The following is a 23,773-nucleotide window of genomic DNA, read 5'->3' as shown; positions in this document are numbered from 1 at the left end:
GAAAGGAGACTGCGTAGGGAAAGATCTGTTGACCGATCACACGAACCGAACCAAGCGAATAGACGTCATGATGCTCAGACAAACAACCAAACGCGCGCAGTGCCGGCGACCCTTAGCCAAGCTATCAAGATCGATGAAGACCCGGAAACAGAAACAGACTCTGTGCTCTATATGTTGCCTCATTCTAAACTGAAGCGGAAGCTGAGAGAGCAACAACAAAAACGACAGACCTGGGTTAATCGAGCCATCAAGTGCTGCTCCTGCGAAGTAACTGGCTCGGCGGTCAACAAATGCGCATGTGGGCATGAGTCTTGCGGAATATGCTCCCATTATTCAGTTGACTAGTTGCAAACTTGCTGGTTACATTTTCACAGACTTTCGGATCAACAATTTTTCCGACAGCTTAAGCACACACAGAAGGCCTTCATAAAAAGCTTCTCTAGATTTTGACCCTATCAGCTTTCAACCCAGTTACAATATTTCAAGATGTCGAATGTATATTGCAATAGGTTAGGTGGCAGCACAGCTAATTATGCCTTTGGGTGTATCGGGGGGGGAGAGATAATCGAGGGTCCATACAAATATGGGCTCCGGGTGGGCGAGGTGTATCCAGATGCTCCCCCCATTCCAAAGGTTTAAGAAGTGGTTCTTGCCTCCGGGAGGCCCCCCAAAACCATTTCCCTGGGGGGGGGGGGGGGGGGGGGGTGCGTGATAGGGTAGCCGTCCATTTAGTTCTCACTAACAAAGCTTCCCCTCTCGTTCCAGTGTCCTGTAAATATGAAAGAAAAAAAAATCTTATTTTCATTTAACAGAAGCAAAGCGCTCAAGAACGAAATCGCGACTTTAATATATTGTATCCTGCATATAAAAATAAAACGCCTAGATGTTCTTGGTTTTTTCTATTAATAAAAAAAAATTGTTTAAACTGGTGCAATTTTTTGCCGGCCGTGAAGCATTTATCTATTTCAAGCTCCTTGGGTAGAGAACAGAAAAAAAACAATGAATTAAAACAAACACATAATGTATAAAATATAACATTGAAAACCACAATTCGCAACCTTCCTTTCTGTAAAAGAAGAACAAAATAATGAAATGAACCCGCAATTCAAGTTTGCAAAAACTTCACAACTTTTCGCAAGTACTCAATTTAAAATCACGCGTCCAATAATGCTAATGACGCTTTCACCGCTGTTTTTATGTTTGAATGGGGAATGGAGATGGGAGGCGGGGTATCATAGACAATCGAGGAAACAACACACCAAAAAAAAAAAAAAAAAGTGCAGCTCGTGGTTTAACACCAGATCCACAAACAATCACTTTGCTTATCAACAGTAACAGATAGCGACAATGGCGGAAGCCCATATCAGAATGGCATTATAGGCGAGTGGGTTAGAACAATAACAAAAAGGTGCTGCGCCACTTCATATCACCTCATCCCGTTCCCAGCCAGTGGGCTTGACAATTTCAGCCGACTTGGTAGGATGCAGCGCCTCGGGATTATCGTACTTGGCCGCGTACGGATTCGGGTCCACACCTTGCTTGAGATTAGCCAGCGTGTGATTGACCTCACGATGTTTCGCTTCATCGGCACGGATGTAATATAGCAAATCGAGAATTGTCCTCTTCCCCTCGGGCATCTGCCAGTACGCTACGGCGATATCCGGAGCCGCCTGGTTCGCCCAGTTGGGGAGCTTGCCAGATTCGAGATCCTTGATCGCATGGGTGTATGTCATGACGGCCTCCTCTTCGAGGTATCCGACGAAACGGTGGCAGGTGCGTGGAGAAATCAGATAGGAGATGAAAAAGCCGTTGAAAAATACGCCCTGAGCTCCCAGGACCATTAAGCGCATGAACCAGCCCGGCTGTGCGAGTTTTAGGAAGGAGAGCAGGTGCATGCGTTCGTTGTAGGCTTCTTCCAAGAGAGTTTCGATCCTAGAAACAAAACAGATGAATGTTTAGTATTCTGAGTGATACGATAATCAGGACGGGGATGCAAAATTAATGGGATGGAAATGCAAGCCCTTACCAGCCATTATCTCGCTTCATACGCCTCAAGCTTCGGAGGTGACGAAGCATACCGCCAACCATTCCAGGAACGCCAGCAACAGTTTCCAGGAAAATAAAGCGGATGACCCATTTCCTCTCAGTCATCTGGAATTGTTCTGGCACTTCCACCCCCTGCTTACCAGGTGCAGCATGCCTATAGCCAGTTGCCAGATCTGTAGCCCAACGCAGGAAGCGGACAGTGCCCAAGGCAACCCAATCTGACCAGTTTTTTGCTTCTCGATGGGCAATGGCAATTTCTTTCATTTGTTTTTCGGTGAATCTAGAAAGGGAAAAAAAAAAAAAAATAAAATAAAATAAATTGCAACTTTAGTTTTTTGCATCACGAAAATCATGTTGTAACATGAACCCAAATAAAAATAATACTAGAACTTAGGTGAGGAAAACGTACACCGGATGTTTCCATGTCGTTACCGACTCGACGATATGATCCGTCTCCTTCGGGGGCGCAAAAAATTCCTTAATCCACCGACGAGAAGTTGACGAGAAATATCTCATGTTGCTATTCGAAGCGGTGGCGTAATGATAAAGCAGGGGACTGCCCCTCAGGCCTCTGATGGCGGTGGTTGATGGACGAAGCAGCGGGCCTCGCAGCATGGCGGGGGCAGGGCAAGCCATCAGAACCCTCGCGCATCCTGCTGAGGTCGGATACATGATGTAGGCAATGAATGGGACGAAACCAAGAGTGGAAATGAACGCGTGACGGCTGTGATGAAAGTGGGGTTGGTCAGACAGAGGTGTAGTGGTAATGGCAGTACTGAATCGATTGCTTTGCAGCGAAGATATCGGGCAGAATATACAATTGGCAATCCACCATCTGGACAGTACACTCAATATATAGGAGTGGAACAAGCGTTATTAAAGGGATCCAGAATAGGCTTTGCACGGCATCCTTGCCTTGTATAATGACTTCATTAATTCCCCGGGTCCAGCAGGTTCCGATGGGCCTGGCCCCGGCTCGGAGCTCTTGCTCTCATTTAAATTATACATGTGCTAGAAAAATCACCGGAGGAAGTATTGGATCCTGGTGCGGAGTAGTATTAATAATCTGGCTAGATCTGTGTTGTTTTAATGGAACTGTTGTCAGCTGACTGTGACGGGTCTCCGCCGAGAGTCAGCCCTATTATTCGCTTCGAAAACAGGTGATACAAGGCGGCGGCGGGTGAACCCGGGCGAAGTTGAAGTGTCCGTTGCTCTGATTTTCCATCACTAGAATCATGCATGATTCAGTGACAAGCAAAGTGGCCTTGCCTCGGTCTACCTCCCTGATTCTTCTTTATTTGCTCGCGACGGCGCAGAGCCCAATTCCCTATGAACCCGAGTCGGGATCCGCGCTTCCGCCAGAAACGACCAGAATAACAGCCACACACAGAGCTGAAACATGTCGAATCTTTACGGCGACTTTCCAGGAGGCGTTGGTTCCTTTTTTTTTTGTTACATTTTTTGTTTCATTTTTAATGGTTTTCAATATTCGGCCCCGGAGTTCCCGATATCCCCCGATCATGTCACGCCCCAGCTATCAAAATTTATCACTGCAAAGATCTTGGCAAACCATGACTTAACACAACTCAGCCGTGCTGGCCACCACGCCCGGTGCAGTCGAATTCGTTAGACACAACGAATAGGAGGAATAAACAGACGAGAAGCTGACTATATCGCGCCATCATCAAAAGACACGTGCCATGCAGCACGCAGCGCACTTCTCCAGCAAGCACCTATGTGGGATCACAGAAGTCATCGATGATCAATAGAACTGTTCTAATAGGCCTGTTTTTGTAGTCATTATTGCAGTAGAACATTTCTTCAAATGCGGCCCCTCAGCTTGCTGCCCCTGCGGGTAGACTTCAAGTTAGGTTATACCTGTTTATCATTGGCCTACAAGCACCGCCAAAAAAAACATATTGAATTTGAAGCCTATATTTATTAACTAGATCAATTGATTTAGACACTGCAGATGTCTTGAAGCTGCTTGGATCAGCGGGCTACGCGGTGATGTAGTTAAGTGAGACAATGAACTACTTACTGTAACTATTGGCAATCTATAAACAAGATACATTTAAAGCACAAATATCTTTTTTCTTTAGTTGGGGCTAAAACAAAGGACTTAATACGCATACATATATCTCCTTGTCCTACTTTATGTAGATTCGAAGCTGAATCTAATCTTGCTATATTATAAACTTGTAAGCTCATATTACCATACCGCGCATGGAGACATCCATTTTTTAAGTCTCCATGTTATGCAGGTGTAATGAGAGGGAGCTCAAAGAGCTAGCTGCATTGCATTGTGTCACATGAATTTCAATGTGAACATGGGTTTGGAAATACACAAAGCAAGCTGTCGGGGTTCAACATAAGTCCCCCCTTCTCTGTTAATTGCATAATGCATCTTCTAGTCTAGGGATGGATCTGATTTCCTGAAACAACGTGTAAATATATTTATATATACAGATGCATATCAAGCAAGGTTTCATATCTCTATAGAAAAATAGTTAGCCGCGAGTCACTACGAACGACTCCTCCCCATCCTTCAAGTCAATCTCCGACTTTTCCAGCTTAACCACACGTGCTAATTCGGGTCCTTGGCTTAGATCCTCGAGCAGCTTCGAGAGCGCGGCCTCATCCCCTTGGGCTTCCCCTTCTACCTGTGTAGATTATTGGAATGTGTAAGTAATAAAGGTAGTGCATGGTAGATGGATAGGCTAGTGGGTATGTATATACACATATAGCAATGTGAAACGACGATCTGTGCTTTCGCGGGGTAGAAATGAAAGTCAAGCACAATATATAGCATTAAGTAATCGGAGGGAAGCGGGGTGGGGCTTTCTTCGCTCATATATGTGAGAACATATATTGTGTTGCAATGAGCAAGAGCGACAATGACAAGAGTCTCGATTCAACTACATTCCTGCGCAGTTTTTTTTTTTTTTTTTTTTTTTTTTTTTTTTATATAGATAGAGTGGTGGATGGGACATTTGACGGAGGCAGAGTTGGGGTGGGAGGGGTCTGTTTCCAACCGACCTTTCCATCAGATGTATTCCTCACCCATCCGGTTAAGCTGTAGTTATTCGCATTCCGCCGAGTGAAATCGCTAGTTTCAAGGATTCATGAGTCAGCATAGACTTATTTCATCTTAAACAAGAAAAGCATAGAGGAGGGATTGGGAGGGGAGGTCTATGATTATTTTCCATACCGAAAGAAGACTCCTGACAACCCCAGCCCGTCACAGGTTGGTTGATTGGTTAGCTTGGGATAAAGCAACGCAGAATCCAGGCGAAAAGAGTCAATTTATACATGCCTTGGACTTTTCCGTGGACACGAAAGGAGATCTGGGTCTGGTCAGTGATTTTTTTTTTCTTTTTTCTCATATATCAATGAGAGTTGTTTATATTGTCATCAAAACTTCCGGAGAGGATGTTAACTCCATACTCGTTTCGACATAATGGGTTTCCCGTTCCCTGGTGTGTGAAAAGCGCGAACCTAGGCCGGATAGATATAGATCCTTTAGCCGCTTCACTTTGATAATAAGATTGCCAGTGATGAATGGAGGTGCCGTGATTTCAGTGCTATGGAGGGTTATACTCAAAGATGACCTGTGCCAAGTCCTTGGCCTGTTGTTGACTAAACGAAGGTGTGCACGGTCCACAGCCATAATCACACGTGATTTTAAGACAAAGGTGCTAGTCCCAAAACAGCAAAATACCAACAAAGGTCTTGGCGTCATATCGGATCTCCCAAAAGGGAAAAAAGTTAAAAAAGGGAAAGAATTAATTATCAAGCATGTGACAAGTATAGGGATAGGCCGGTGTACGCAGTGCTACATGCAACAGGCGCAGGAATCAGGGTGCAGCTCTTCTTAAGTTCTGAGAGCTGCAGCAGGAAGAGATGGATGCTACACTATGTTGGATGCCTGGGATGTTCCTGGCTGTCACGGCCAGCGCTATGCTTGGTTGATTTTAGCTGCAAGCCCCTTTCCTGTTCATGATCTCAAACCAACATTTCCCTCCCTCTCACAACCAACAACAAACATCATCAGCATGGAAAGAGATGCTTAATGTTAATAATAGCCAGGAGAAAACTCATTGCATTCATTTGGCTACCCTTTACATCTAATTTATGTCTTGCATTATTTTCTTGGCCGACGAGCAATTCTTACTCCCCCATATATATTTTGTTTCTTTCAACCAGTCTTAACACTTTGCAACTAAGCCCTGCATATTGATAGTTATTTATATACTCCTCCTTTAAATAAAGATCCCACGTCCCACATTTTTACTGCCAGTAAAGGAACTCTGTCCTATTAGACGTGACAAACAAAAATGGCCTCCCAAGGCGACCGTGATCGACCACCCTATCCAGACACTCAAAACCCCTCCCGCTCCCCCTCCCTCTCGCCCACTCCGGCCGTCTCCTCTTGTCCTTCGCCCGACCGCACTTTCTCCACCATGTCCACCGTGTCCTCCGTCTCCAATTTCTCTGGAGATGCGAAATCAGGCGTGTCCTCCTCCTCGCGCAGACGCGGCTACATTCGACCCCAGGGCGTGGAATTCGCCGAATCCGCAAAGAACCGCGAGAGCGTCATGAGTCTGGGGAGCATTGCGCATTTGCAATACTACTTTGCGAGAACTGGCTTGCTGGATGGCAAAGGCGCGCAGTTCGCCAAGGAGAACAGGAAAAAAGGAGAGAAGTCGCTGCAACAGCAACAGCACCAGGATATCCCCAGGCTGATGTTGTCCCAGCAGCCGCAGCTGGGTGAGGACTTTGTCGAAAGCCCTATCGACGATATGGCTGGCGGCTGTGATGAGATGGGAGATGACGCGTGGGATGAGAACGAACCTGTCATGCTGCCACCAACAGTTAGCACGTATAGCATCCGTAACCACTATATACCGCCACCTCCGGACCTGGAGTCGTTGAGGAGGGAACTGCAAACTGCGTTGGCGAAAGCGCGGTTTGTGTTGACGGCGGCGAAGGAGCAGTTGACTCCACAATTGCTGTCACCGACTCCGAGAGATCGCTCGCCTGATGGCCTGTCAGACCCGGAGGATGAAGCCACCATCTCGGAAACACCTACGGCAGCTAGGTCTCCACGGGGTTGGCATGAGATTGAGGGTATGCATATTCTGGATGTGGTTACGTTTGCTATCCGTGCTGCGAAGATATATTACACGGCGCATGAGAATCCGGAGCGCTTGGCTTCTATTAAGAGCGAGCGGAAGATACGGGAAGAGTTGCTGCAGGTTTTGGAGGTTCTGAAGAAGTGGGCTACGAGGAATTTCGCAGGAGGGTTGAGGGACGGGGAACGGGCGTCTCTTCTCGCGTGGATTGCCGGTGTGCGGGAAATGCTTGATGAAGAACGGAAGCTGGAGGAGATAGAGATGCAGAGGAGGTCGAGCTTCATCTGGGCTAATGGGGAATGGGATGGAAGAGAGCGCGAGCAAGCGGGATCATTTCTCCAGTGCCTAGAGACGAGCAATCGACCTCTACCTACGTGGGACTCTGTGGAGACGAATCCACTTCCAACGCCTCTACTCGCGCGTCTCAAGGACGGCAGGGATCTGGTCAGATTCCACAACGAGGCCGTGAAACTGTCGCACCGCCAGTTTGGCCAGATTAAATCGTTCCATGAAGATGTTGCCAAGCCGTACCGGCTGGCGGATAACCTGCGGTATTGGGTCAAGGCAGCTGAGATACGGTGGGAGATCAAGCTTGAGCTGGATGTGATGGCAGTGGTCAATGGTGAGGACGACGAGGCGTGGAAAAGTTTCGACACGGCGCTGATGGCCTGGTGTAAGAGTGTTCGAGAAGAGTTGGTGCGCGATTGGAAAGCGAAGGGCTCCCATTCTGCGACGGTATCATCGGTGGACCCGGGGACCGTGCCAACTGTAGCTGGACTTGGGATTGACGCTTTATAAAATAACCCATTATGGCGGGAAGCAAAATGTCACGGAAGGACAAAAAGGGGCGTCAACACGCCTCTCTTTAATATTTATATTTTGTTTTTGATGAGGTTCACGACGTTTTATTAGTACCACGTTGTGGTCTCCACAGGTGTCTTCTCATTTGATACCCTCTTATCCTTCTTCGTCTTCTTCTATATTATATGTCCATTGTGCTTTTGCTTCTTCCCACGCTTGCAACGCTGCTCTGCGTGCTCTGTGTGTTCTTGATATTTCCCAGACACCAGCACCGGCGAAAACTCGTCGTCGCCGTCGCCCATGTCGGTACTGGAAAATGTGTCTATTGGAGGATAACCTGCGGAATCCCATTTGTTAGAGAAGATCCATACACGCAGACTAAGCGGAAAATATGCCTGTGAAATGTTGAACGTTGCCAATGTATCGTTGCTGATTTGACATCGCCCCAGCATGGGTGGCATACGGAAATAGTTTTAACATGATTTCTGGTTTCCCGGGTGAAAATATATATACTTAATTACTGTAAATAGAAATTTAACTTTGTTTGGAGTCTGAATGTTTGGATAGCCCACTAAATAGAGCAATCAGCATCCAGGGGTTGGATGGATTGTCTAACGGTCGCAAACTTTACGAAGAACGCGAAACCAAGATTTCTTATCCACACGGCCCAGGAAGGGAAAACAAGATTGAAAACAATCATCCCCCGGCCAGGCTGACACCACCTCTGTCTTCTCCCGCACAGCTCGTCTGCGTTGACAATATCGCATCCGTGATATGCCAACGTCGATTCTTGTCTGCGGTTGTCCTCAGGCACCACCAACGTCTTCCGCAGCACCATTCTCCCAACACCACTGCTATCAATCACCACCACCGCAACCAACCACTGCCCACTGCCCACTGCCATCACCACCAACACCAATAGGGGCTGGCCCTCCAGCAATAGCAACGCCAGCACGCTCATCCACTCGATCCACCGCAGCACGGCATCCACCGTCTCCTGGCCCATCCACTAACGGCGGGCAGTCAGTCTCCAATGCCCTCGATATTCTCTCCTGCCTCTGAGTCTGCTTCCGCATTGACATCGACGGCATCACCCGCTGCTACAACACCGACAGCCAATACGTCCAATACGTCCCCCATATCTGTGCCTAGTACACGCCGATCAACCAGTCAAGTGGCACAATCTCTCGCCTCCTGGCCCGACACAACATCGACATCAATCTCACCTACATCCCCTACTCCTTTACCTACGCATACCCCATCGTCTGCGGATAGCAACAACAAAAATAACAAAAATAACGCCCCTTCTCGCAGAAACGAATCCCTATCCCCGTCTCCTGCCGCACAGAAACCACGCTCTTCTTTTCTACGGCGGCTCTCCCCCGGCCTAGCTGCCAGAGTCAAGCTGCTAGACGACTCGTCCAAGTCCACGCCGACAGCACTGACGCGGAGCCGCAGTACGATTGGTAGGATTCCGGAAGGCCATCTCAAAGAGCTAGATAGTGCACACAAGGACCTCTCAATAAAAGTACTACGACGCGGCCGAGCCTGGAGTGGTGGGCGCGGTGTCTTGCTGACTCCGGAGCCGGCCTCCTCTCCCAGCGAGCTGGAATCAGGGAGGCTGAAGGAAGACTGTACTACAACTATAGACACTACCACCCCCGAAGCAGACAGCAGGGTCTCAGATCCGTCTGGCCCGTTGCTGACTGCTCAAGTCGGAGAAAAATTAACAGAGATGTCGGCTGTTCAGGAAGTGCAAACCACTGTGCTGGACACGGAAGCTTCCCATGGATCTGGCAGCCCAACGGACTTGGAAAAATACCTCCGCTCAAGCGTGCAGCCTGCTGAAGGTGCTCCCCCTCCACCACCACCAAAGGACTCCCCTCCCCTGCCAGCTAATGGCTCGAGTACCAATGTGGAGTCATATTTCAATCCCCTTGGTCTTTCTCGCACGGAATCTATTTACTCCTTTTCTAGAGCCACATTTAGCAATCAACTATCCCAATTAACTTCCATCAGCTTACCTCAACCAGCGTCCCTCGAAGCAAGCATAAAGGCCATCTCTACCGCCCCTGCTGCCGTCCGAGCGTTGTCCGGAGCGGCGAGTCAAATACAACAATGGATCGATAAAGCCTCAGATGTCTTGAGTGGGCTGGACGCTGAAGACGATGTTGAATGGGCAGCTGCGGGCGGCAGAGAAGGACTGGAGGATGTCGACAAGGCCGTGTCAAAATTTGAGAGTCTGGTGAATGTCTATGTCAAAGCTATTGAAGAGGTACAGCTGCGCAATGATATTGCGGATGTTGGGTCCGATCAGCTCCGGGCCATCGTTGTCCAGGTGGAATCAACATTGGAGAACTGGAAGGGCGTCAAGTCACAGCTGAGAGGTGTTAAGGAGCAGGTTGAGCTTGCTATGGAGTGGGAAGAGTTATGGACGAACGTACTTGGCGACGTTGGTATGGAAATGGATAATTTAAGTCGATTGATATTCGAGATGGAGGAGAAAAGACACAAAACTATGATTACAGAATCGGAGACAGAGCCTAACAATTCGCTTGATATTAACGAGCTAGAAACGATCGTCGAAGAGTCTCCCGCTCACGGGAGCACATCATCCTCTTCACAGTATAAACATGGCCACGTTTTTGGCGCTGCTCCGCCCCAGCTAGAAGCTCCCACTGTTCAAAATGCTGAGGATGACTCTAGTTTACTAGCGTTGTTTGCGCGGATGCAACCCCTTCGAGCGTCCCTGGCCTTCCTACCCATGCGGCTTTCAATGTTTCAGTCTAGAGCGGAGAAGATATTCCCAAGCGCCTGTGATGAGTTAGAGGCTCGACGAAAACGTTTGGAAAAGGGATATAAAAAGTTGGAAGCCGATGCGGAGGCATTACGGCGGGAATTGGGAGAGGATAGATGGAATTTGGTCTTTAGGAATGCTGGCAGACAGGCACATAAAATGTTCAAGTCTGTCGAACGGACTATCAATAAACTCCAGGAGGCAATTGATTCGGGATTCCACAATGCCAACAGCGCAGCTTTAGCGAAGAAGATCGAGAGCTTTGAGAATAAAAAGGTCCACTATGGCGAAGCCATCGACCGCGTGTTGGCAATCATTCAGAAGGGCATCAACGATAGATTGACGGTCAATGGAGAAATTATACGATTACTCGCAGATCTGAAAGCGAGATCGGAAGCGATGAAGGATAGGATATGCGTCATGGATTCGCTGCTGGAGGACCTCAATGCTACCAAGAGCCAGCAGTTACGAGATTCGATATCCAGCATTGTCACCCTGGATAGTCCTGCTACCCGAAGCGCCATCGATACCCCAGATAGCTCCCCAGCCTCATCTGTGGTCATGTCAAGTACCAATGGAGTCAACAGCGGAGTAGCATCAAGTATCAACGGATCTAGTAGAAGGGGTAGCTCGACAGGTAACCCTATTACAAAGGCAACTGCAACAAAACTAAAGCGTTACTCTGGACTGCCTCAAGCACCGCCTGCACCTCGCCGCTCCTCCATACCCCGCACCACCTCCACTTCGAGCCATCTAACGTCGCCATCCCCACGACTCTCCACACTATCTCCTACGCCCTCCACCCCTCGTCCGGGATCCCGAAACTCCTATGGGCAACAAAATCCTACGTCTAATAAACCACGCTGGAACGGTAGCGCTAATACGAATGATCTCATAGTCGGTCACAATTTTAAACCACTCAGCCTCACCACTCCATCGCCGCACCGCAAGCTCAACTTCCCCACAAACTCGCGTTCCTGCCTCCCTCTCCCCAGTCCCCTCAGCCGCGAGTCATCCGCGTCTCCCGCCCCTTCTTCACGTCGGCCCTCAAGCCGACTCACAGGCAGCCGCATCGCCTCGCCTGCTCCAGATCGTGGTGGTGTCGCGTCACCCACACCCACACGCTCCCGCCTCATCGGTCCACCCCCTTACAGCAAATTCTGCAAAAATTCGTCGTCAACGTTGACAGGCCCTTCTCCTGCGCTATCTAAAACGCCCCGCAGCCGACAAAGTTACGCTGGCCAACCGAGTGCGCGAGCGGTATCGACAAACACGCTTAATACTATTGGTGGCAGTGGTGAGAATGGCGCGAAGAAAGCCGCTACCCGTCCCGGAACCGCATTGGGCCATTCATCCAGACGTACCAGTATGCTGCCACAGCCACGCGGGTCAAAATCGGGAAGGGACAGTATGGGGTTGTCTTCGAAGGGTTTGGAAGAAAGGCCACCGTGGAGGTAAGCTCAGCGATGCATGCTCCGCTCTTGTTGGGATGTTTGGGGAACCATTTTCCCATAAGAACAAAAAAAGGGTTTTATAAATGTGTTGTGTTTTTGTTGTACATGTAGGGATTGGTTGAAATTTGGCTCATTTCAAATATTATCTTGTCCCTTCTCATTTCTGTTTCCCCTTTTCATCTTTTTATTTCATTTCTCTCTTCTAATCTACCAGATCATTCATCTTGAAGCCGCGTGTTCTCCCTTGTTTTTTTAATTGCCCATTTGCGTCCATCTGCCTGTGTAATATGCCTCCTCAAGATGCCAATCCTGCTTGGTAAGTGTCGTTGTTGATTTATTATTTTGTATCTTGCCTTCCCTCCTACCATCTGCCACACCAGCTTTACATGCAATTTTTTTATTCTTGTTTCCGCAGCACTTCATATGCCCGGAAATTACACGTGGATGGAGAAATTATGTCATAACCCCCAATTTTTTCACTCGCACGGTCGGCGCAATTTCAATGCGATACATACAACAAGATACCACCATCTTGATTTCCTCCCCTTTTACCTTCTCGTCTCTTTTTGACTAAATCTTAGTGTATTCCATTTTACAATACCTATTTGGATTTCAGTTCTTTTTCCTCGTACATATTTTTGATTGTATTATTTGCTATAATTCCAAAGTTGCCGTTGCTCTGTATACCTACACAAACAGTTTCGCCGCGAGTGGCCTTAATTTCTCTATTAATTTGGCGATCTTTCCAATTATTTCTTCTCGTTTTTTCGATCTTCCTGTTCCGTCCAACGGTAGAATCCTACTCCCTTCTGTCTCGTCTCTTGTAACTACCAAAAACGACCGCGTATATAACTACCGAACATAGCTGTACAGTGATTAGTTTTCTTGATTAATCCCTATCTATCCCGGGAGCTCTCTCTCTCTCTTTTCTGCTCAACCACCTGTTGGCCCCGGCATTGCATTGCCGCATTCTATATGCTTAATGTTTCATCTCTCGCCAAACCAAGGTATATGGCTGTATTTATCTAACTCTCTATATATATGCAACTTATCTGTCAACCCTCTCCACTTGTAGCTGAATGTCAATAATCTTTTGCTCAGTTTGAGTTGTTCTTCGATTGGCTAGCGGACATCTTGACTTATGGTCCTGTCAAGCATGAACACCCAAGATATAAAAGAATTGTTTGGTTTGAAACCCACAGTTAATTAGACAAATCTGGGTACTTATTGGAAGCATCAAGAATTAAGCTTAATGGGAACGGTTTCAATTTTAAGAGGCCCTCGTATATAAGTGAGTGGGCAGCAACATGCTTTAACACCCTAACTAAATCTGATTAAAAAGAAAATGTCCAGGAAAGAAGATCGGTCCATTGAATGAAACTGAGTTTTCCAAGATGAGGAATCACGGATTTATTATCAATTTCTGGATTTAATCGCCGCCTTCTGTTCAATTTTGTGATTTCCTAGTTAGTTAAGAAATTCCCGAAAGATATCAACTCCTCCTGGGAGGCACCCAAAAAAAAAACTTGTCGTCTGTTCTGTCTGACAAAGTGCCACCATTCACTTCCATCATCTTCCATTGACTATGGGTGAAATCGACTTAACCCAAAACTTCAATACGATCACCCTCTCTATCTTGCACCACAACTTCAATGGTCTTCGCCTGCCTAGCGGCCCAATATCGCCTGGTTTTGAGCCATGTATCATCAAGGGGCATCGGGAAGCCGAACTCGTTTTGGTTTTGGTAGATATATTCGACCCACAATGAGTACAGTTTGCTGCGTGGTATGTTCATCGCGACACGTTTGATAGCCACGCGGAATTCATCGCGCGATTCGTCGACAGAGCTGTAAGACGGGAAACCAGTATAGTTTTCATAAGTCCAATCGTTCAGGAGCTCGGCGTGAGATTTCCATGGAGCGGTCTTTTGGGGGATAAAGGTTTGCACGTAGGAATGTTCCCATGTTCCAACGCTCCAGGGTTCCGCGATCGTCCCGTAAGTAGAGGGGTCGAGGACAGAAAGGACAAAAAGCCAGCTCTCTTCGATTGGCTGGTCTGGTCTTCGCGCGAAGGAAAGCATGGATTCTTCGAGAATGCGTATGTTGTCTTTCTGCTCACCCAAAATATCGTTGATCTCATTTTGGTCAAAGTAGGGCCCATGGCTATTTCCATATCCCCCGCAACATATGTGTTTCATACCCATCATCGCGAAATTTGCCGCCCGCACTAGGTCGGCCAAAGCCGCCTCCGCAGCCTCTTTGCCTTGATACTCTTTTAACATCAACAGCCACTCTAATGCTATAAGATGTCCGCGCCAATCATCTCCACAAAGTCGACGTAAAAGCATTGAGCCTGGTGAGCAACCATTAACTGAACATGGACATCGGCATTGGTCGCGAGCGAATGGGTCAGCCCCTCGAGATAAACACATCGCCATCGCTTCCAATTTCACCGACAAGAATTTTAGGTTATCTGAATCGTCAGTATACTTTGGATAAGGGCTGCCTATATTTTCGCAGATAATGTGCATTGCTGAAGTCCCACGATTGTTTTGTAGGTTGACGTCGACTCCCTGCGCGATAATAGCTCGATATGCTGTACTATCTGACCTACAGCGAAAGTCGAGAGCGTTCATCAGGGGACTATAGCCCTTATCATTGAGTTGGTTCGTCTTCGTGAATCCAGCCTCGAACAAAGCTCGTACTTCCTGCTCTGTGCCAGCACAATGAAGAAGTGTAGTCCCAGAATTGCTCTTTACATCCGGGCTGACACCTAATTGAAGCAGAATACTCATGCCAGGTGGCGGCGGAAATGGGAAGCGAGTAGGATTTTCCAACCACTTAGCGACATAGGAATTCGCCAAGCCCTCCACAGCTTTCTCTGGGAAATCTAAGGCCGTTCGTATATGCGAGAAGAAAAGTCTGAGGACATCCCAGTGCTCCGCACTGAACGCATGGTGTAAACAGATGCTGAGAGGATTTTCTGATTCGTCAGTTGAGAGCGGGATTGTTCCATATTCAAGCAGAAGCTTCGTAGATTCAACGGAGCCGTAGGAAATAGCATGGCACAACGGCGTTGCTCCATTGGCATCTTTAATTTCGACTTCGGCACCGGCTTCGATCAGGCGCAGCAGCTGGCATGGTCTGAGTACTGCCATATGTATTGCCGCTTGCCCGAGGGAGTTTTTGGCATCAAGAGGTATCCGACGTTTAATGCAGGTGTCAAGTTCAGCAGCTGTTCCAGCTAACACGGCGTCCATAAGCGGCGTTTGGTTCCAGGACCCTGTCATAATTTCTCATTAGAGCAGGCACAAGCACCGTCATATCGCCATGAAACTTACCGTAAGAATGTTCGGCGCATTTCTGCAGTAACTTCAGATAAAAGAGATCATAGTATCGTAGGTAGCTACCCCATTCCCGCTTCTCCGGGTTATCAAGTAATATTTTCATGAAATTTACAGCATCATCTATATCTCCTATGTGTAAATTCGTAGCAGGATTCCCTGAATATGGTAGTACAGAATTCTCCTGTGGGTAGCCTATAGAGCGTATCCTAGGAGTCAAAAGTTAGAAGAGGTCAGGCAGTGGAAGACAATCTGGATCGATTAGACTTACGGTAGGCTGGCATTAATTTGCGCACCCGATTCATTTAGTACCTTTAGGAACTCCCGTCGTACTTCAAAATTACCGACGCCTCTAAAATCCAATAATACCTAGGTCAAATATTAGTAAATTCCATTTAACGTGGGCGGAAAACTGATAGCTCCATACCTCTGCCCAAGATTTGCCGTCGGGGTCAGCGTCATAGGGTGAGGCACGACCTTCTTGAAAAAGTCGTTTCAACAGCTCAACTCCTTTTGACAATTCCATGTAATGATTGTCGCATTTCCAAAAAACCGTGAATCCAGGAGAAGTGCGTTTCACCAGCCCTTGGAATCGTAGAGATGGACATAATGTGTAACGCTGTGGTCCCCATGATAGGTCCAATGACATCGAAACAGCCCAGGGAAGACAGAAACGGGAGAGGTTGATGCTTGCTGAGTATTGGCGAATTTTTTGACTATAGGGAGATGCTTTATTTTGCTTCCGCACGATTTTGTCATCTTCCATTTGGTTCTGTGTCTTTTCCTTTCCAGACGAATAAGTGATCAAACGCGAAGAACCTGGGAGCAAATGGTCGTCACGAAGTTTGTCCATTTGATGTGCAAAAACATCGAGTTGACAGAGCGAAAGCGTCTGGTAGCATTCCGAAAGCTTCGATTTCAACGCGATGATCTGTTTCTCATGCATAACTCCGTATACAGCTTTCCGACTTCTGGTCATTATGGAATTGTCCTTTCGAGGAGTGGATCTCTCGAGCATGTAGTCGAGTTCTAGCATATGAGCGGTGTACTCATCAACTAACGATTGGAGGGCGACCGTCATCGGAGGGCTGTAAGACCCTTGATCTAAAAGAATCTGAGAGTGCTGCAATCTCTCGAGAAAAACTGGTAACAATACTTGGATCTCGTGAAATGTTTTCGGCGAGTCGTTGGAGTCTCCAAGGAATTTGTAGAGGCGGGTGGAAAACTTCGCAGCAAAATCAAAAAGCTGAACAATGGAAGCCACTGCGCCAGCAGCAGCCAGGCCTTCTGCCATTTTGTCCCAATAAAAAGGGAGCTTGGGATCCAACCAGATTTGTCAGTTGAGGAAATGACGTCTTCCACATCAAAGGCACCTTTCCATGAAATCTAGGATTGAAGGAAGATCGCTTGTAGAATATAAAGCCATAGTTCTCCCCCGCAAGGCTTATAGTAAGGCAACAGCCGCAGAACTGCAATACTCCGCATGCAATACTCCGCATGCAGTACTCCGCATGCACTGGAACTCTCCATGGGCCAGTAAAATGATGGCGAAGCTGGTGAAAAAATTGCGCCGCATTCTGCTGCAGACATGACCAATGTTACCCCAGCGCCCAAGGCTGATTTCCCTATGTAACGCATGATGCAGAGCATGTGTTAAAAGAACTTCGGTTTCTTGCTTGCTTGCCTTGAGAATGGGCTAGTTAAGAATAGTGTAAGGAATTTCCCCGTTCGTTCACGTACATTTACACGTACTATTTCTGAAGCCGATCGGTATATGCCGTTGGGTAAGAGGTTGATCCACGGAAACAACCTTGAGTCGGATAATAGGCCCGGATATCACTTCCATACAAGTCCGATTAGACACTCTTTTTAGGAAAAAGGCAATTAACTTGCTTCATCACCATATCTACCTTTCCTAGCAGCTTGATAATAGATAAATCTGCCTGGTGAGTGCCATGGGTAACTGGAATATTCCTGGCGGGAAGGAGACGGTATCTTCTCAATTGGCATCGCATCGTGCCGTATCTGGCACAGACACAACTGGTGATTCCCTGGCCTTCGTTATTTGGCAGGGAAGTTCCTGGGATATTTATATCCATGTTGTTGGCGGAGAGTCGATAACCGCTCTCTTTACTAGTATCCAGTGTTGTTTCCAGTGAAAGAATTTCTCCCTGTCTAATGGCCGAGATGGATTCTATCTGGTCCGAATGTCGACTTATTCTTGGGACCCAAATACAAATATAATGATAGGAAAATAACAGGCGATACCGTGTCCCGGATGTATACGCGGTGCCGGGGTTAAGAGAGAGCGGTCTCGAGTACTAATCACGTGATATAGTGTGACTCAGGAAGTTAGGTAACTGTATTCTGTAGTTAACTAGTTACAGTCATTAACTATACAATGATGTCATGTCTTAAGTATTGATAACCATCACAACAAATCATGGTTGTCTCTCGTTGTGACAGCAAGGTAGTACTGGTTGCCAATGCTTACGATCCAGTACAGTATCTAGATATCCAGTGGTCATGAGTGAAAATCACTAGCAGAGATCAATCCAGTTATTGAAGAGCTAGTTAAGTTAACTGCTGAATTATATAATATTTCTTATTCAAGTAGTTAGTTGGTTAACTATTTGAAGAAACAAATCCTATCTCTTTCTAAAGAACTACTTTCACTGCACTTATTCAATAGACAGAATTCACTTTCTTCTACTTACATCTCTTTTTACGTTGATAAGTTGAGGCATTATGCGCAGTCACTACCTAGGTATTCCGACAGCCTAGAGCCAACCATTTAATAGATAGAGCTTATATGTCGTGGTGGTTCCGGCCAACGTTTACGGAAAGCTCAAAGTTTACCTAGGTGACTCAGAGTGCATTTCCAAGGGTGATCAACAGCACAAAATTTTAAAATGTGGAGATATAGTGAATATATCTATCAACTAGCTCATTTTTGCAATTTAATTTGTAATTTTATAATCCATACATTGCCATATAAAATATATAGTTTAAGAGTTAATTAGAGACTTATGTGCACAATGCATTGTTGACAGCGGAAATCTTTTATGGTTGCTGGTATAGTTATATTCATATTACTAGTTGTAATTTTAATACACCTAAGTACAGATCTGCTAAAAATGAAGATTTATGATGTCAACAAATCTTGTTACCAAGCAATACTTTATTCCGAGTATTTACTAAGATTTTCAAATAATATGGAAACGCAATTCCGTTAGGTGTAGGTAACTCCGTCTTCCGCCTGATAGAGAGTCCGGGGAAACGGGGGAGGATACAACATAAATACGCACCTTGCTACAGCCATGGCTGTTCAATTTTTGCACCGATTTTACAATCCTTAATAATACTATTACATTCTTTATACATTTCCTCGTCGAGAAACATCCAGCTCATTCTCACACATCAAACAGCAACCATGAAGGCCTCAATGGTTCTTAAGCTTTTGCCATCTCAGCGGGTTGGCTCAGTCATCAGTGAGTATTATTTGCATCATGTTTAAAGCGGCCGATTAATTCTCTAACTCTCTAAAAAAAAACTTGAAAGCTCGCCACGGAATCCGATTATTCTGAGGTTATGAGAAATCTCAAAGTTGATCCTGATGGGCTTCTCCATGTTGATGAATTTGGGATTATGCGGTCTTTGGATGGAGATGGCAAAGTTATTGATTTTGCAAGACTTGGTCCTTCTCATCTGAACACACTTGCTCAAAGGCGACCCGAAGAGGACCGAGAAGAGCTGCTTGCGATGTGGTCAGGTGCTGACCACACTATGGTTGATGATGAGGAGATCTGGAATCCATCTGAAAATATTATGGCATCTATCCGTGAGCGGGCGGCGGTGGAAGGCTCTAGTAAAGTGCGCACATAAAAAAAAATTACCTTCTCGGGTGTGATTTTTGTGGTCCCAACTGCGGGTAGATCCAGATATCGTAAAGCTTAAGACGTAACGTGATTCCTAACGACTACTTGTAAACTTATTTCGGCTGCTTCAAATTAATAATATCTCGGCAAAGACTTGAAATTATCTAATAAACAAGAAACATTTAATAATTCATGTATATCCGTGGACTTCTTGAAAGGTTTTCTCTAGCAAATGTTTTGATAATAAGTTGATATTTTAAAAACTTTATACAAACTGCATTTCTAATAGAATTTATATACAACTGTGTCTGTTTATAATTAACTACATTAGTTAGATAGCAAACTTAGTTAAACTAGTTATTAGTTATAACGCCACTAGGGCCTGTATACCAATAATATGGTTTTTCTGAAAGTAAATGAAGATTTGTCGTACCAACTAGTACTTGAATGACACCTCACATAAAAAATGCAGATAAGAAAATACTCTTGATTTTTAATTCACATAATATAAATTTATCGAAAATCAAACATAATATATATATATATATATATATATATATATAGTAAATGACTTAAAAGTTATCATGTGTAATTTATTACAATATTCTGTGGTTCAGGTACAGGTGTCAATATGTTTTCCCACAGCGATCTACGTTAAGTTTGATTCAAAAGGTTTCGTCTCAAACTAAAAATTTAAACTGAGATCTCCTTTCTAGTGTCAAGAATCTCTAGTTTGGGCCAGCGACAATAACTTCCAAGCCTTCTGGAGCTAGAATTATTTATTAGGCCACTAGGGCAAAAGAGCTCGATCACCACCAGCGCCATGGTGGTATAGAGGGTACGAATCACCCAATCCAATCCCCCCAACATTATTAACTATGGGAGTTAAATAATAACACCAACGCCTAGGTCACTAGGGCATTGGAGCTCTCCCGACCATCAATGCCATGCTGGGATTGGAGAGACGAGCTAATTCAACCCCTTCAAACTATTCATACTTATCTGATCTCCTGATAGTTCCGAACTTCCCAAGGACTTAATTTTCAAAGTGTAGAAGCAGGCTCTCGCATGGTCCAAAATTTTAACCCAACATGAGGAACGGTTCCATGAAGCTCAAACAAAAATTTTGAATCACATTCACTTATTGTATCCAACAAGAAAAGAGTAGAAGATGTGGGCAAATATACACCGTCAAGCCCTTAAAACAGCCAACAAGGTCGTCAATGAAAATGGCGACCTTGGTCAAGTAGATTTGGCCATTCCCATTAAGCTCCCACGGTAAACCAATATAAATGTGAGGAGTTTATTATGGGAAGTAAATGCTTGAAAGGGATCATCGTAATCTCTTATAACGCAACAAACAATGGAACGTTAGTTTTCTAAATATTGTTGCTGGTTAGAGAGAATAATGAGAAATGAATGATAAAAAAGGAACAGGGGTGTGGAAGTTTATAAGACCAAGTCCATAATTCATATTACTGAGACTGGATTGCTGATTGAACAAGTATTACTAGTCCATGGCCAGCAAACTAAATCGATCCTCAAAAAAAAAAAAAAAAAAAAAAAAAAAAAAAAAAGAAGAAGAGGAAGAGGAAGAAAAAACGGCGCATGTCATGTCTCCATGTTGTGCTCAGATATTTCAACACAAGTGGCCCCATCCATGAAGATGACCTCTACCGCAGGTTTTTCTCGCTACACGTAGAAAGATATGCAATGAAGCGAATGCCAAGAAAGATTGGAGTGTCAAATGCCTTTGTCCTGGCTATTGGCCTCTAAAGGCAGCGTGAGCGGGTTCATAACCTACTGAGGAGTTGTGGCATCATCTTACGCTTGTTTGTACATGTACCATAGACAAAACACGCGAGATGGATTCGATAAAGTTCGCAAGAAGTATGTGTGACCTGGGGTGTTACAACTGAGGCGTGCTTGAGTTTCCCCAATTTTCTTCCAACAATAAATAAGCTCTCTGATATGCGTTTAAAATACTAGACATAGGTCTGGGTATCATAGTATTAGGCACTTCACTTCCAGAAGTAAGTTGCTTTTGGGTACCCATGGAGCCATTGGTCTCTTGTAAGGCACTCCCCTTGCATAGTCAGGAAATGCGTGATATGGGCATTCAAATCTGGTAGTTAATCCAGCCAAATTAGCATGGTTCCTTACCTGCATATGTCAGGTACCAGCTCTGATCCAATATATATAATAATAATCTCACCTTCAACCGTCATCTCCATTCTGGCCTGCAAAGAGAAATGATCTCTGAACTCATGAACAAGGGTGAGGTGCTCGGGAAGCTGCGTTCCTATACCCGCCCCCTCATTAATTCTTTGCCCCGATTAACGTACAATACAAACATCATTCAATGGATCCTAAGGACAGAAAAGGCCCAAAACCATTGCCCGTGCACGAACCTGCAGGAACGGAAAATATCTAAACATCTCCTCGAACCTTCCTCGCAAGGTTCTTCAAGGTTTGAGAATTGGGGCGCATGGAAGCTCCATTCGGGACTTTTGTAAAACGAAAAAAACGGGCGCGAAGACGTTAACAAAACCAGCCTTTTTTTTTTTTTTTTTTTTTTTTTTTTTTTGGGCCCCCAAAAGAAATTTCTATGAATTATCCGGCCCACGCCAGACCTAGACGCATGACATACAGATATACGTTGCAGGCCTTAACGCCCTCGGTATCACTCTCCCATCCTCCAGGAGGAGGTCAAACGGTCCATGCGGCGGCATGGCGGGATCCATGTGCGGCCGGAGACGAACCGCCAGGCCGAAGTTGAGGCGGAATATCTGGCAGGGAAAGCGAGTGAAGGATCGGATGAATCTGTTGGTGAGTGCCATTTTTACTTTTTTTTTTTTTAACACTTTTTCTCTGATTTTTCGGCTTGATTGAAGGATTGCTAGCTACGTGGCAAGTTATCCACGGGGCGCGTTAGCGGCGTTATAGTTATGGTGGAAGGATTACTAAGCCAGGGCAGTTGACCTGACACAACGAGGTTTCGAATGAACGATGGGGTTCGGCTCCGTTGCCAAGCCGCCACGCGCGGCTTGGCCTGTTGGGCGGCTAAGGAGGTTCTGGCCTGCTTGTCAAATGTTGGGGGGATTGGATTGGGTGATTCGTACCCTCTATACCACCACGGCGCTGGTGGTGATTGAGCTCTTTTGCCCTAGTGGCCTAATATCAAACTTGTTCTCCTGAGTCAGGCTTTGGATGGCTAAGTGTAACCCATGGTAAAAAAAAAAAAGATGATTTGATTTGTGTGCCTAGATAGGCTCGCTAATATATTTTTATTTTTTATGGGCAACGTAGTTGAACATGGTTAGAAAGGGAAATCAACCACGTATCATATCATCATCATCATTGATATTTAACACACATGCTTCCCTCGCTCCCCTCACTTTTCATACTTGCACTCATTATTTTATAATATAAGAACGGTAACTAACTATAGTACATAACATAATAACTAATTTTACGTTGTAGTTATAATAATAACTATACATCAATTACCAGTGATCATATAGTTATATCACCAATCTATTTTGTAGAAATACGGAGAGTTAGCTATAATAGTATGTAGAGAGAGAGAGAGATCTACCATAAATTCTGCAAATAGTCTATAGAGATAATATATATATATATATATAGATAGATAGATAGATAGAAGATCACTATTTTTAGAGACTCAGGAGATATAATATTGCCATATTATAGATATAGACATAGATATAGATAAAAAAACCTCAGCGTTTATCATAAACAGAGATTCAGCGGAGACTCAGCAGAGAGCTGACAGACAGATCCACTTAAAGCCAAAAATTGATACAACAAAATGTAAGCTCCAAAGAGAAGAAAATACACCGTACGTTTTATACAAGTATCAATTGATAGAGCTGCTGGGCATGGAATGAAACTGGAACACGGGACAATAATAATCCAGGTCATAAGTCACAGGGTGAACATGTAGGTTACAGAAAATTTATTCTCCCCATTAGTTATTTTATATAGGAGTGAGGAGAGAAGGAAAGACAGCAAAAAGAAAGAAACGCAAGCCGCGAAAACCGCTCCCCTCAACGCCGATGCGAATGACAGTAAGAATAACTAACTAATAGACATCGATGACTTGGATGTTTACAAAGGCGCCAACAAGATAACTAATTAGTATTGTGAGAAAAAGGAAAGGGGAGGGAGGGGTGCTGGGGTGGCTAGAACTCCTTTCACTAACTTACCTTTCCAGTTACAGATCATAATGAAAATAATAACGATAATAATGACGATGATGATAGTTAATAAAATTAAGCCTAGATGATAACATATTA

At 45.3% G+C, this 23,773-nt stretch overlaps 7 protein-coding genes across 7 annotated transcripts; 4 read left to right on the top strand and 3 right to left on the bottom strand.

Moving 5' to 3' along the window:
* Window positions 1-1,421: 1,421 nt before the first annotated feature.
* On the bottom strand, window positions 1,422-2,718 carry HCAG_03721 (alternative oxidase, mitochondrial precursor; the record flags this gene model as incomplete). The annotated part of the gene is made up of 3 exons (XM_001541573.1): window positions 1,422-1,932; window positions 2,027-2,326; window positions 2,456-2,718. The coding sequence occupies 3 exons, from the start codon at window positions 2,716-2,718 to the stop codon at window positions 1,422-1,424; spliced, it is 1,074 nt and encodes a 357-aa protein (XP_001541623.1).
* A 1,838-nt stretch (window positions 2,719-4,556) lies between these two features.
* Window positions 4,557-5,505, bottom strand: HCAG_03720 (predicted protein; the record flags this gene model as incomplete). Its single annotated transcript, XM_001541572.1, has 5 exons — window positions 4,557-4,709; window positions 5,086-5,155; window positions 5,258-5,270; window positions 5,363-5,393; window positions 5,494-5,505. The coding sequence occupies 5 exons, from the start codon at window positions 5,503-5,505 to the stop codon at window positions 4,557-4,559; spliced, it is 279 nt and encodes a 92-aa protein (XP_001541622.1).
* An 878-nt stretch (window positions 5,506-6,383) lies between these two features.
* On the top strand, window positions 6,384-7,979 carry HCAG_03719 (conserved hypothetical protein; the record flags this gene model as incomplete). Its single annotated transcript, XM_001541571.1, has 1 exon — window positions 6,384-7,979. One exon carries the CDS (start codon window positions 6,384-6,386, stop codon window positions 7,977-7,979), a length of 1,596 nt encoding a protein of 531 aa, XP_001541621.1.
* A 1,036-nt stretch (window positions 7,980-9,015) lies between these two features.
* HCAG_03718 (conserved hypothetical protein) lies at window positions 9,016-12,237 on the top strand (the record flags this gene model as incomplete). The annotated part of the gene is made up of 3 exons (XM_001541570.1): window positions 9,016-9,448; window positions 9,632-10,438; window positions 10,511-12,237. 3 exons carry the CDS (start codon window positions 9,016-9,018, stop codon window positions 12,235-12,237), a joined length of 2,967 nt encoding a protein of 988 aa, XP_001541620.1.
* A 1,425-nt stretch (window positions 12,238-13,662) lies between these two features.
* Window positions 13,663-16,870, bottom strand: HCAG_03717 (predicted protein; the record flags this gene model as incomplete). Its single annotated transcript, XM_001541569.1, has 6 exons — window positions 13,663-13,676; window positions 13,854-14,603; window positions 14,847-15,515; window positions 15,574-15,785; window positions 15,848-15,945; window positions 16,004-16,870. 6 exons carry the CDS (start codon window positions 16,868-16,870, stop codon window positions 13,663-13,665), a joined length of 2,610 nt encoding a protein of 869 aa, XP_001541619.1.
* Window positions 16,871-19,167: 2,297 nt separating this feature from the next.
* Window positions 19,168-19,461, top strand: HCAG_03716 (predicted protein; the record flags this gene model as incomplete). The annotated part of the gene is made up of 1 exon (XM_001541568.1): window positions 19,168-19,461. The coding sequence occupies one exon, from the start codon at window positions 19,168-19,170 to the stop codon at window positions 19,459-19,461; it is 294 nt and encodes a 97-aa protein (XP_001541618.1).
* A 3,308-nt stretch (window positions 19,462-22,769) lies between these two features.
* On the top strand, window positions 22,770-23,744 carry HCAG_03715 (predicted protein; the record flags this gene model as incomplete). The annotated part of the gene is made up of 4 exons (XM_001541567.1): window positions 22,770-22,772; window positions 23,267-23,316; window positions 23,463-23,545; window positions 23,692-23,744. 4 exons carry the CDS (start codon window positions 22,770-22,772, stop codon window positions 23,742-23,744), a joined length of 189 nt encoding a protein of 62 aa, XP_001541617.1.
* Between the last annotated feature and the right edge of the window lie 29 nt (window positions 23,745-23,773).

The sequence above is a fragment of the Histoplasma capsulatum genome, genomic scaffold, assembly GCF_000149585.1.
Source record: "Histoplasma capsulatum NAm1 scaffold_3 genomic scaffold, whole genome shotgun sequence".
Lineage (NCBI taxonomy): Eukaryota > Fungi > Ascomycota > Eurotiomycetes > Onygenales > Ajellomycetaceae > Histoplasma > Histoplasma mississippiense.
Note: the sequence above shows the minus strand (reverse complement) of the source record. Positions and strands in the feature narration are given on the sequence as shown.